This window comes from Zalophus californianus, chromosome 7, assembly GCF_009762305.2.
Source record: "Zalophus californianus isolate mZalCal1 chromosome 7, mZalCal1.pri.v2, whole genome shotgun sequence".
Lineage (NCBI taxonomy): Eukaryota > Metazoa > Chordata > Mammalia > Carnivora > Otariidae > Zalophus > Zalophus californianus.
In genome coordinates, this window is record NC_045601.1 from 104,763,424 (window position 1) to 104,776,227 (window position 12,804).

At 46.8% G+C, this 12,804-nt stretch overlaps 1 protein-coding gene across 3 annotated transcripts in view; it reads left to right on the forward strand.

The window, feature by feature from the left end:
* RCAN2 (regulator of calcineurin 2) overlaps positions 1-7,998 on the forward strand; it is a 266,749-nt gene extending 258,751 nt beyond the window's left edge. For all 3 annotated transcript variants that reach the window (XM_027601452.2, XM_027601453.2, XM_027601455.2), the window contains one exon: positions 5,405-7,998. In XM_027601452.2, coding sequence (XP_027457253.1) covers positions 5,405-5,565 — 161 coding nt within the window. In that variant the 3' untranslated portion in view covers positions 5,566-7,998. The remainder of the gene's footprint in view (positions 1-5,404) is intronic.
* The last annotated feature ends 4,806 nt before the right edge of the window (positions 7,999-12,804 follow it).

Sequence of the window (12,804 nt, forward strand, 5' to 3'; positions counted from 1 at the left end):
TTCCCATTTTGCTGATGAGGAAAACAGGCACAGAATGTTATGTGTCTCTCAGCCTCACGCCACTACTACTACGTGATGAGGCGATGTCCCCAAATGTTGTTTTAGGAAGCTTATTCTGACAGGGAAGATTAGTTCCTATGGTGGGGAAACCAGCTGAAAGTCGTCGGGGTGGGAGGAGGTGAACTGTGAATGGAGGCATTACGAGCAGGAGGTTGTGAGGGAGCCTGTGGAGAAATGTTTCAAAGCAGTACTGAATAACACTCTGGGGCATATTAAGTACCAGGGATGGAAGGCAGAGGAGCTTCCAGGATGACCAACTCTACGGACTGGCACCTAGAAGACGGAACCTCCCAGAGAAATGTGATAGCTGGAAAGGAAACATAGAGGGACAGGGAACGTAACTAGTTCTACTTTGGATATGTGAGTTTGGAGAAGAGTGGGAGATTTTTGTAGAGATGCCCATATAAGGCCAGATGCAGGTGTGAGTTCAGGCTGAGGACATACCACCTTGTAGAGACAGACATTGAGAGCTCATGATGCTCCAGAGAGAGACTCTTCAGAGAAGAATGGCAGCCATGCGAGGCATAAAGCAGACCATCACCTCATGCCTGCTCAACTCTCCGGTCTTTTGAAAGCCTCTGGGACGGGGTTCCATCTCCTGGAGCTCCAGCTCACATGAGGACCTGCCCAAGGAAAGGAAACCCTTTCCTTCTATCTCAAGAGTTTTCTGATTAGGAATGTGAACCGTCTCGGCTCTGCTGTCATGTGCATAAATATAGCTTTGTAACCTCTCCCTGCCCGTACCACATCTCATTATGCTGATTTTTAGAGACCGTGCATAATCACAGTGGTTATTTTAGAGAGAATTCAAGAAGGGCCCAACTCCTGGCCCACAAGCCAAGGGTGGCAGCGTGATGGGGAACCTCCGGGGGTACTCGGACCAGCGGTCACCCACACACGTCATCTTGTCCCCCAGCCCCCTGCTCAGAACAGGGGTGTGACCGTCCCCCTCCTGAGAGCAGGAAGCAGCCCTTCGACACCTCCACTTCCTCCAGACTTGCAGGAATCGGGACGTGGCGGAGGGTTAGAACACAGACGTAAGGATTGGGAGTGTCATGGGTGACCCTCCGCTCGTCCTTTCAAAGAAATGCTCCACTGGCGATGCTCCGTGTAGTGTGGCAGCACCAGCCCACCCTGAGGGGACAGGGCCCCCACGGGCTCCTTGTCCCCTGCCAAGCCCAGTTGGTCACCCTGCAGGGTGACAGCATTGACGTCAGCCCTCATGGTAGAGGAATTAGCTGAAGCCCAAAGGGAAAGAGAGGCTAAAAAAAGAAAACTTCAACCCAGCCACACCAAAGCTACTTCTTTTTATTTTGTGGGGCTCTTAGCAGCTGTTGAGCTTTGCTGGATTTTGATAGTAAGAAAGTTTCCAAAAATAGAACAGTGAAATGTCAGAGTTAATGGGATCACAGCAATAAAATAGCTCTACTACTAAGCAGCCTGACTGACTTTGTTAGCTCGACGCGCTCCACAACGTGAGTTGCCCAGCATCTTTCCCGCCCCATCCTGAGTGTGCCCTCAGCACACCGACTGGAGAGGAAAGCGCTCAGGTTTGAATTGGTAAACACATTGCAACTAGAGGTATCTTTAAGGCAATGTTCTTTATCCAAGCCAGGGCGAACAAATGGCTTAATTAAAAGGCTAGCTTCATGAAGTATATTTTACTACAATATAAACATAAATATAAATATATATATAAAGCCAGCTTCTTGCCGACAGATGAGGAAAGGGGCAGGGTGTCTGGTCAGCCCCCTAGCTGGGGTCCCCGCTGCCCCCCCTTCACCCCCCGCCCCGGCCCCACCATCTGCAGGCTCGCTGCAGGCAGATTAACTACCATGGATGGAAGGCAGAGGAGCTTCCAGGATGACCAACTCTACGGACTGGCACCTAGAAGATGGAACCTCCCAGAGAAATGTGATAGCTGGAAAGGAAACATAGAGGGACAGGGAACGTAACTAGTTCTAGTTATGTTCTCTTCTGTCTCTCCTGTCGTCCCGAGACCACCACCACCTCACCCTGCATCACACCCAGCAAGGCGCCGGGCTCCAGCAGCCACTCCGGTTTCCTCTCTAAACCGGGAGAACTTCGAAGAAATCCCGTTTGCAACAAGAATGACCTCACCATGTGTTTACTCTCTTTCTCCGTCTCTTGTTGGAGAGCGTCTCTCCTTCAGAATTGCAAGGCATCCCCAAAGGAAAGAGAACATTTTGGAAACCGCAGATACGATGAAACTCATCACCGTTTCCTGTGGAAATTCGAGGGGCTTGTTGCTCTCCCAGAAACAGATGAGAAAGAAGACCACTGATGAAATCGTGCTGCTGGCTGGGGGTGGCCGTGGGGCTGATATGGAGTCCCTGCTGCTTTTCCTTCCTGCGTCCTCAGCTCCCTACCTCTGCCCTTGACCTGTGCTGTTGGCCCTTTCCCATGAAAAACTGACGATGCAGAATGGAGGGAGGGAGGAGGCAGGTTAGGTGCAGGCCAGCACCCCAAGCGGGATCGCAGCCTCCTGCCGGCCACACAAACCCGTGTAACACCGGCCGCCCTGAAACATAGGGAAGTGCGTCGGGGCGGGGGACAGTGCTGGGTTCCAAAGGAGATGTCACCGAGTCAGAATTTGCAGCTTTGCAGCCTCATCATACCAGTACACTCTGTTATTTATTTATTAATTCATTCATTCATTCATTCATTCATTCATTCATTTATTGGGGGGGGGCTGCGGGAGAGGGAAAGAGAGAATCTTAAGCGGGCTCCCTGCCCCGCGCAGAGTAGGACATGGGGCTCGATCTCACCACCCTGAGATCATGACCCAAGCCGAAATCCAGAATCCGACGTTCCACCGACTGAGTCACTGAGGAGCGCCTCCAGTAAATTCTGATTTTAACAAGCACCTCCAGTAAACTGTCAGAAATTTGAGAAGCGCTGCTCAAAGATGCCGTCAACCAGGTCTCTGCCCAGTTGGGGCCCGGCGCTTTTTAGGCAAGAGCTGATGTCCTGTAGATTCCGCTCCTTGGCAATAAATAGCTGAAGCGGTTCTTTTCCCTCGACATTTTGATAAACGGGACAAAATGCTTTAAAGGAGAACGGAACACAATTCAATGAGCTGTAAATAGCGTTGCTAGGTCCACCACAGCCGTGCACATAGGCCTTAGAAGGACTTCAGAGGGGATCAAGGAAGCAAAGCGGAGCTCCAGTGACTCAGGCAGGTGTCTCTTTCCTGGTTCTTCTCCGTAACCCGTGGTTTTGTCACTGTCCTCTCCTGAATCCAAACTGGTCCACTTATGCCAGAGATTTCATACTTGCTGCCACAATTCTCTCTACCTACAAGTTCACCAAATCTAGACTTTAAATTGCAGGGTCTTTAGGAGCCATATTTCTATGGCTCTGGCTAGTTCGGTCCCTCTGGCTACTGCCAATATCCAGCGAAATCCTGGAGCTGAAACACTCCATTTCTGTGAAATATCCCTGCCCTCACCCAGGAAAGCCTTTGCTCTACACCCCAGGATGTCAAAGGCGGTCCAACAAGGATTTCTCGGACTCTTGACAGAAAGAGAACACTCTAAGCAGCACATGGCTATATTAGTTTGCTAGGCCTGCCACAAAACCAAGTACCGAAAACTGAGGGGATTAAAAAACAAGAATTAAAAAAAAGAAATTAGGGGCGCCTGGGTGGCTCAGTCGGTTAAGCGTCTGCCTTCGCCTCAGGTCGTGATCTCAGGGTCCTGGGATCGAGTCCCAAGTCGGGGGCCCCTGCTCAGTGGGGAGCTTCTGCCACTCCCCACCTGCTCCTTCTCTCCCTCTCAAATAAATAAATAAAATCTTAAAAAAAAAAAAAAAAGTTGCAAGACATCACAGCAAAGGACATTCCAGATAGTTACAGATTTTATCTTAAGCTTTTAGTATGTGCAGGGCTATCTGACCTTAATCTTATGGGAATCAGGGAGGTGTTTTTTGTTTTTCTAATGTTTACCTTTGGAATGCTCCTTCTTGGTTTCCTTTGTTTGTTTGTTTTTTAACGAAGCAGACTTACAATGTGTGCTCAGGGCAGAAATACAAGCCCACGCTTTGAGGTTTTGCCGAGTCATTTTGGCCTTGGTAAATGTTAAAGGATAGCTTCCCTGGGAGACCAGGAGCAGAGCCCACAAACACTAAAGTCGGAAATTTCCTTTATCAGTAGGTATGAGGATGCGGCTGTCGTGACTGGTAAGAGATTGTGCAGGGTCTCCTGTCCTAATCTGAGAAACAAGGATTTGATCTGGTGAGACCTGGAAAGCCACTGACCAGGAGGATGTCTGGGAGACACTGCGTTTAGATTTTCCCCATTTGTGAAGGATGGGGAGTGAAGGGCGGGATGTCAGGGGAAGGTGAAGATGAGTATGTCAGCAGTTAAGTTGAGAAGTGAAAAGCATGCAGATGGAGAATGCCCCCTCCTCCTGCCTGACCACCCGGAGGTCTTCTACTTGTCTTTTAGACCTAAGTCAATTTCACCTCCGCCAGGAAGTCTTTCAGTGTTACCTTCTCCTTACAATTTGGTGCCATAGTCCTTGGCATCTCTTGCCACGCTAGCGCTTACCATGGTATTTTGTAATACTTCCTGTTTCTGCATGTGGCCACTGGCCTGTGCTCTTGCGGTAGACACAAATATTTTTTAGTGTGCCTGTAGCCTTTATCACGGCAATAGGCCAGAACATGGGGAGTGCTCAGTAAATACCTTCTGAAGTGAAACAAAGACAGGAAGCCAGCCGGCTAACAGCCATTTGGCTATAAGATGAGCCAGTCAAGAAGGACAGACTCTTGGAACTTGAAGGGACCTTGACAGTCATCTAACCCCCGTCACCCAGTAGCCACCGCAAATCCCGGACAAGGGATGATCCTGCCTTAGTCCATCCTGGGGCAGCTCTTACTACTAAAGAGTGCGGCTGGAGGACACTTCAGAGACTGCCCTGGGGAGAAGGTGAAGAAGTGAAGCCATTGGGCCAAGGTCACTCAGCAATTAGCAACCGATGATGGGAAACAGAAGAGAAACCGAGAACTAGCTGCCAGACCCACTCAGCCATCACCACGATCCCGTGGGCTGTCGCTGTGACCGTGTGGAAGTTTACAGTTGAGGAGGCGGAGGCTGCGAGAGAGTGAGTGGCCCGTTGCAGGTTGTCCAGTTGATAGGTGGTAGAGATACAGGGACCGAGCGATCTCACTCCATTTTGCGATGCCCCGTGCTGTTCCCGGATAACACCCGGGTTTCCTGAGACCCTGTAAAATGTTCTCCTTACTTCCAGAACAGACGTTGCCAAAGAATCTGCTTTGAGCTCCCTTCCCCTTTATCATCCCCCTTTTTCTTGCCTTTCAGGAGAGAAGTACGAGCTCCATGCAGGAACTGAGTCCACCCCAAGTGTCGTCGTGCACGTGTGCGACAGTGACATAGAGGAAGAAGAGGATCCAAAGACTTCCCCAAAGCCAAAAATCATCCAAACCCGGCGTCCCGGCCTGCCACCCTCCGTGTCCAACTGAGCTCACCGCTCCGCCTCTACCATAATACCTGTCTCCTCTTTATCATGCTTTCTTGCCCTCTGTTGGTTGTTTGTCGAAAAAAAAAATAATTGCCTTTCAATCCCTGGGTGTTTGGTTGTTTGAGATTCCTTCCTTGTAATCAAGCCTCTCGGACAAAAGGGCTAGGAAAAGGTGATAAGTTTCCTGATCATATCATACTCATATCATCGAGTAATAATCCATTGTTTAGAGGGTTCTAGGAAAAAAAGGTAGTATTTTCTTATCAAAGTCTCAGCACAGCCTATATCTTCATTCTCTCATGTTGAGCCAAGCCAGAGACGTCAGTAACAAATAGCACTCGTGTTGTTTGTGATCTGTTTCGGTCCCAGTCCTGACGTGTGTGCATTGTTTCTTCCTGGCCACTTAAGTAGGACCATACGTAAACTTGACTTTGACTGCATGAGGTATCCCTGTCTGGTCTCACTCAGTCCTCTGCACCCCAACATTCCCAGGACATGCATGATCACCAGCATTTATTTTCGTGATTCGAGGATAGACTACAACTCACAGATTGTCAGCATCCAGCCATGTCCTATCTAGACTAGAAAAATGATCAGCAGCATCCAGCTCAACAAGTCTGGGTATATCCACTATTTTGAGTCAGTACTTCATAGCTCTATTAAAATTCCTGGAGGCAACACTGAGCTTGGCCCCAAAGATATTCCTCTGTAGATTTTGAACACCACCTCCGTAGAGTACTTTCCCAGACTCAGGGGGGAGGCTTGTCCAGGGTGATAGAGACCGATTTCAGACAAACCTATTTATTACAAAAGTTTCATGGTGTCTGAATGATTGTTTTTTCTCTTTGTATATTTGTACAAATGTTTCAGCTGTGCTTTTAAAATCTGGATGTTTTTTATTTAGTGATTGTTCAGCCATTAGCTGCTTAAAAACAATATGTGCATTGCTTATGAATGCATTCATATACTAATACAGATAATCTGATAATATTACGCTCTATTATGGATAATGCTGAATTTTGGAAGGGCACAAAGCTTCTCCTGCCAATATATAAATGATTAGCCAACATCTTTGCTATCAAGAACACTTGTTTTTAAATAAAGTGAAGAGGCAAGTGTCCGTCGTAGACAATTTGGATGAAGCTAGATCGCCAGAATGTAGCGGCCACTGAGTATTTGAAAAAGGAAAAGGATGGTAGATCAACAAACATATACCAATCCTACTCATGCAATGGCCATGTTGCTCAAAAACATTTGTTTTCGTCACATGTGATATTTCTATTTCTGTAGCCCGAAGTGCATTACCGAAGATACACCTATAAAACCATTACCTTCTGCTCTATGTGCAAGGCCTCATCTCCTCCTGTACATTAATGAATTACTTTAGATGCAAATGCCAGTTACAAGGGAGTGGGGAAATACTTTCATTACCCAAGCCTCAGAAAAACACGCGAGAACAGTAACACAGCCATCTTACGGAAGGATTGTTGTGGTTTTTGACTAAGGTGTACGTTAGTTTCATCAGAAACTTACAACAGACTGATCACTCAGAAATTAAAAGTCCGTTCTACTGTGAATATAGCAATATTGTACTGGACACAGTACAGGTGAAACTGAGGACAGCGTTGCTTGTAAAACCCTGAGTCTCCATGAGAAGAAATGCAGGCTCCTTTTAAAAATAAAATCTGAGGAGTGTATAATAAGCAAATGCTTTGACTTGACTTTGCTGTGGAGGTTTTTGGTTTTTCATTAGCAAAAGAAAGATTAGACTTAAAAGTGGAGGAATGCTGCCCTCTAGTGGAGGAAATATTTTCTGAGCTCTTGAGACTGAGGGAGAACGGCCGCCTTCAGCCAGCCGTTTTGTGCTGACCCTCTTCGCAGGCTTCTGGGCGTCATTTGACTTTTTAAGCTACTCAGAGTTTTCAGAACGCAGGTTCTAAAGAAACATGGATGAGGAAAACATATTTGGAAATAATTTTTTAAGTGTTTTAAAGCAGATACCATCAGTCATTGCCAGCCGAATTTAGCCAAAGTTGAAATGACCATCCTGTGTAGTCACAAAATAAAAACACAGTGGAGTGGATGACCTAAGTGGTTAGTCTTGGTGAGATTTACTGCGAAGTTTCCATGTTAATCTGTCTCAGGTTAAGTAGTTCTTTCATTAGGTTGGGTTTGGGGAGAGGGAAAGAGAAACTTTTCCCAGGAGAGTGGTAAGAAACGGGGAGTCCTTGGTTTCCGGGGGGCCTCTCTGCACTGTGAAAGTCAGAATTGCCTCAGCATTTCCATGACGCACCTTATGCAAACCTCTTTAGCACTACTTTCCGTTTGAAAAGTTTAAATATGGAGGGGAAGGGGGAGATTTCCACCAACTGAATCATTTGTGCATGTGTATAGCTCAAAAGAGCTTAGACTTCAAATATACCTGGTGAATGACTCTTGTCCGTGTAGTATAATTTCTGTGCTGTCCGTCTGAGCTATTTTTGAGTGGTAATTGTGGAAGAGTGCAATTCAGCCTATAGTCTTTCTAAAAAGTTACCAACAGATGGGATTAACTTAGCTCAGTGCTTATTGAAAGGAGCGAAGGGGGAAGCTGGTTGGCAGCCATCTCACGAAGGAACGGGAATTTGAGCAAGGTCTGAAGGGATGGGTTGGGCTCTCATAAGGGGAACTATTTTATTGTCATGCCTCAACCACCTTGGTCCGAGGGCCATTTCAAATGTACAAAGGACTCTCTTTAAACATCGCTCCCACACTATTCTTTTTTAAAACACTAGAAGAGACCCAAAGTAGGAAAAATTTTATTATGGAGAACACGAAAAGCACTATCATAAAATAAAAGATGGGCACATTGTATTTCATGAGGAGCATCTGTTTACCAAATTATATCATTAGGAGAGTGAAAAGGAAAGTCTCAGACTGGGGAAGATATTTGCAATACATATAGTTCTTAAATAACTCCTAACCAAAACAGAAGATGAACTCCTACAAATCAATAAGAAAAAGACAGACAATCCATCTTTTGAAAATGGCCAAAATGTTTTAAATAGGGACTCCACATACACAGACAATTCACACATACACACACACACATACCTGAAATACCCATATGGCCCATACACATTAAAAAAAAGTATTCAGCCTCATTTTGCATCAGAGAAATGCAAATCAAAACCCAAGGAGGTATACCACATGCCTATCAGAATGGTAAACGTTGAGTGTGGGGAAGTACGAAGTGCTGGTGACAATATGGAGCAAGACGGAGTAAACCAGTACCGCCACCTGGGAACACTGTTTTGTGGTGTCTACGAAGCCCAAACATGTGCCCACCTGGAAGCAGTTCCCCAGCAGATAAGAGTTCTCATGTCCACCAAAATACCTGTACAGTGATGTTCCCAAGATCACTGCTTACAACAGCCATTAACTGGATACAACCCAAGTGTCCTTCAACTCTAGAATGAATCAATACACTGGTACATTCACTCAAAGGAATATCACAAAGCAATTCCTGAGACCAGCAAAGAAAGATAGGCATGAAAGAATACGTGAGGTATGACTCCACTTATGATGTTCAGAAACAGTCAAAAGTGACCTATACTGATAGAAATTATAATAGTGGTTACCTTTTGGAAGGCATTGACTGGGAAGGGGACACCTGCCAACCTCCCCACAGGGGAAGCTATAGACAAACATTCCATCTAGCTCTCCATGGATGGATACATATGTAAAAGGCATTTAAAATGTGCACAATATACTGCATGTAAATTATACTTCAGCCACCATGAGAACAGGAGGAAGGAGCCATTAGTTGCAAAAAGGGTTTGGAATGTCCCAGCCTAAAACACATCTCATCCATCCTATGTTTCTGGGATATTTCTACATAAACAGCGCCTTCCTTTAAAATCTATAAATATTTTGTAAAATAGGAAGCAGAGGACTTAAGCTCTGGGTGGGGGACAAATATTTCCCAAAGAACTACTGTGACCTGACACGGGGAATGGTGTGACCAGGGCCCTGCCGATTTAGGAAGGAGGGTCTGGTGTGTGGGAAAGAGATAATAAAGAAATAAGCAAATAAATAATTACAAGTTTTGAGAGGCACACCCAGTGAGGAAAAGCAAGAGCACACTGGGAGGACAGAGCTTATAAGTGGAAGAGCAGGGTCCGGGACGGCCTTTGACCTTGAAGCTGACCTGTAGAAGCAATGTGCCACTGAAGGGCGAGAAGAACATTCTAGGAAGCAGGGGTGGAGGCCGTGGATTTGGAAAGTCCTCCTCTTGTTGGAGGGACCTGCAGGGGGTCATCAGCATGGCGGGGTATACAGAGAATGGGCTTGAGCATGCCCCAAATGAGGTGGGGAAAGGGGGCAGGGCCTGGGCTACCTGCAACTTGGCAGGCCAAGCCAGGGGGGTTTGGGATTCATTTTAAGCACAAGAGAAGGGTTTTCAGCTGGGGAATATGTGACTAAATCCATCTGTGGGTCATTGTGCTCTGGGAGAAGCTTCCTAACACAAGGCAACAGCCCTAAATGTCCAGACACTCTAGTGTGAGGACCTGCCCCCCAGTGTCCACTTTAGGCTTGATAAGATGGCTTTGAAGAGCTGTGTTTATCATCACTGTGGTCTGATCAGCCAAGTGAATTCTCAGCAACCAACCTCAATATGCAGTATCTTCCATGGTTCTAGAAAAGTTTGGGTTTTTTTTTTTTTTTTTCTACCCCTACCCAGATCATCTAGAAGGCCGTGGCACAGGAAAGGGGAAACAGAGCGAGTGATAAAGAACGATAAGTCAGTGTTTCAGGAAAACATTCATTTAGCTGCTGGTACAGAGTGTCCCTGCCAGGAACCACCATGCAGAGCATCACTGAACACTTGGCAGACTTTCCCCTCAAATTTATGTAATCTGAGAAAGGGGAACATTTCAAGCAAACTTTTCTGTCAAACTCATTCATCTGCTCCTTTCAAAGATAGTCTAGGGAGATGTTATTGGAGTTGATTCAGGAGCTTATGTTTCTAAAAAGAAGTTATATCCAAGGTTAACTCTGTGTGTGTGTGTGTGTGTGTGTGTGTGTGTGTGTACCCAAGTGCATTTGATATAAGTTGGAAAGAGAAAACCCAGAATGGGCTGAAAGGGCTGAAATACTTCATGCTGACAATTTGCACACACAGTACCTCCTTAGCTCTTTTACATTATTTTCTCTTCCCACCCCAAAATTGAGCTTGAAGTCTCTTAGGGCTGGGCAGGAGTGTGGGGCCTCCTTGGTTGGTTGCAATCATTAATGAAATCATTATCATTTCACAAAGAGACTTTGCATTTGCCTATGGGGTCATTTCTTCTTGAAGCAAGGTTGTAGCTGTTTTTATAATGCTGCCAAGCTCAGCACCGGCTAGCCTACATGATGTGCCGCCCGGGAGTGGGTGCTGTGGTCTGAGTCCTAGCTCTGCCTTCAGAGTGGAGTCACTGGTGCCCCTGGATGCTGGGGTGTTGGTGGCTCACAACCCTCTGCTGAGTGGCCAGGCACTGCACTCCGCTGGACAGAACCGCCCTCCCCCCAACCCGACAGTCACATGCCCTGCCCCAGGGACAATGTGCATGCAGTGACCAGTCATGTGGGAGTGGGAAAGCCCCATCCTATGGCTCTGAAGGGCCACCCCAGCTCCAGATACACCTGTGGGCTCACCTGAGGTCTCTGCATCTCAAGTCAACTCTCCCTTCTGCCTAAACCTGTGTCTTCACTTCACCACTGGTGTGGACACTATGGCTCCCCAGCAAATGGCCCGCGTGCACCTCTCCCTCTCAGAGTCCGTGCATTCTCTCCATTTCTTCGAGCTGTCTAGAATTGTACCACCTTTCTCCATCCAGGCCATTGCCCACGCATGCCTAACAGGAGTTAGTCGCTTTTCCAAAGCAACACAGCAAAGTTCCACTCTGCGCTTTCTTTCTGTTGTTCCACAGCGTTCAGGCGGCAGGGAATAGAAGCGCAAGTCCCACGGTGAGAAAGGAGGGCTTCTCTCAATCACCCCCATGGTGTGAGAAGGACCGCCAATACTGTTCAGCAGTTGTCAGAGACCCTTATGAAAAACACGGGGGTCTGTGGCAAGGAGAGGAGGACCCCGATTCTGACCGGCGTGCCTCGTACATGAGAAGGGGATAGAGATTGTGTATATGACATTAGGTAAGTTTACTATAGTCTCCCAAACTGCTTTCTCTCCTATAAAATGGGTATAAAACCCCACCTTGGTTATGAGGACTTAAAAAGACAACACTAATAACAGTAACAGTTACAGCTGGTGACTAAATTCACAGATTTTGGTGCCACATGATCTGGGTGTAAATCCCAGCTCTACCACCTAGCAAACTTGTGGTCTTCTGCAAGATTCTTAAGCTAAGTCTTGGTTTGCACATGTGCTAAGAGGGCAGGATATTAGTACCCACCTCACAGAGGGACAGGAATTAAACGAGAAAACACACCAAGGCTGGGCACATAGGAAGTCCACGGCCAATGCTTCCCAGGCATCAGTCCTCACGTGGAGCACTTGACCTTCATAGTCTCACGTGATCTTCAAGGTGGTGCTCTCATTGCTCCCATTTTTCATAAAAAACAAACAGTTTATCGAGTGCTTACTCTGCAGCAGGTGCTCTTCTAACATCTTTACATTCTAGGAGGAAGGTACTAATGTCCCGTTTTACATGTGAGGCAACCAAAACCCGGAAGTGTTATGTCCTTCATACTCAAAGGGTGTTCCCCTCCACTGCCCACATCTGCATCGGCTTCCCCAGAAGCTGGTGAGAGATGCGGAGTCAGCCCCACCAAGATCTACTGAATCAGAATCTGCATTTTAACAAGATCCTCCCTCCCGTGATATTCCCATTCACTTTACACTTTATTTTTTTTTAAGATTTTATTTATTTATTTCAGAGAGAGAATGAGAGAGAGAGAGAGAGCATGAGAGGAGGGAGGGTCAGAGGGAGAAGCAGACTCCCCGCTGAGCAGGGAGCCCGATGTGGGACTCGATCCCGCGACTCCAGGATCATGACCTGAGCCGAAGGCAGTCGCTTAACCAACTGAGCCACCCAGGTGCCCCACTTTACACTTTAAACAGCACCCCAGATCAAGGGCCAAAGCAAATCCACGGCCAAGCTAGGACAGTAGAGCAGATACTAAACTGCTTCAACGTGTAGGGTGCTCACCGAAGAAAGTGCCCCAGGTATATATATTCCCTTCCCCCCGTAATTATTTATTT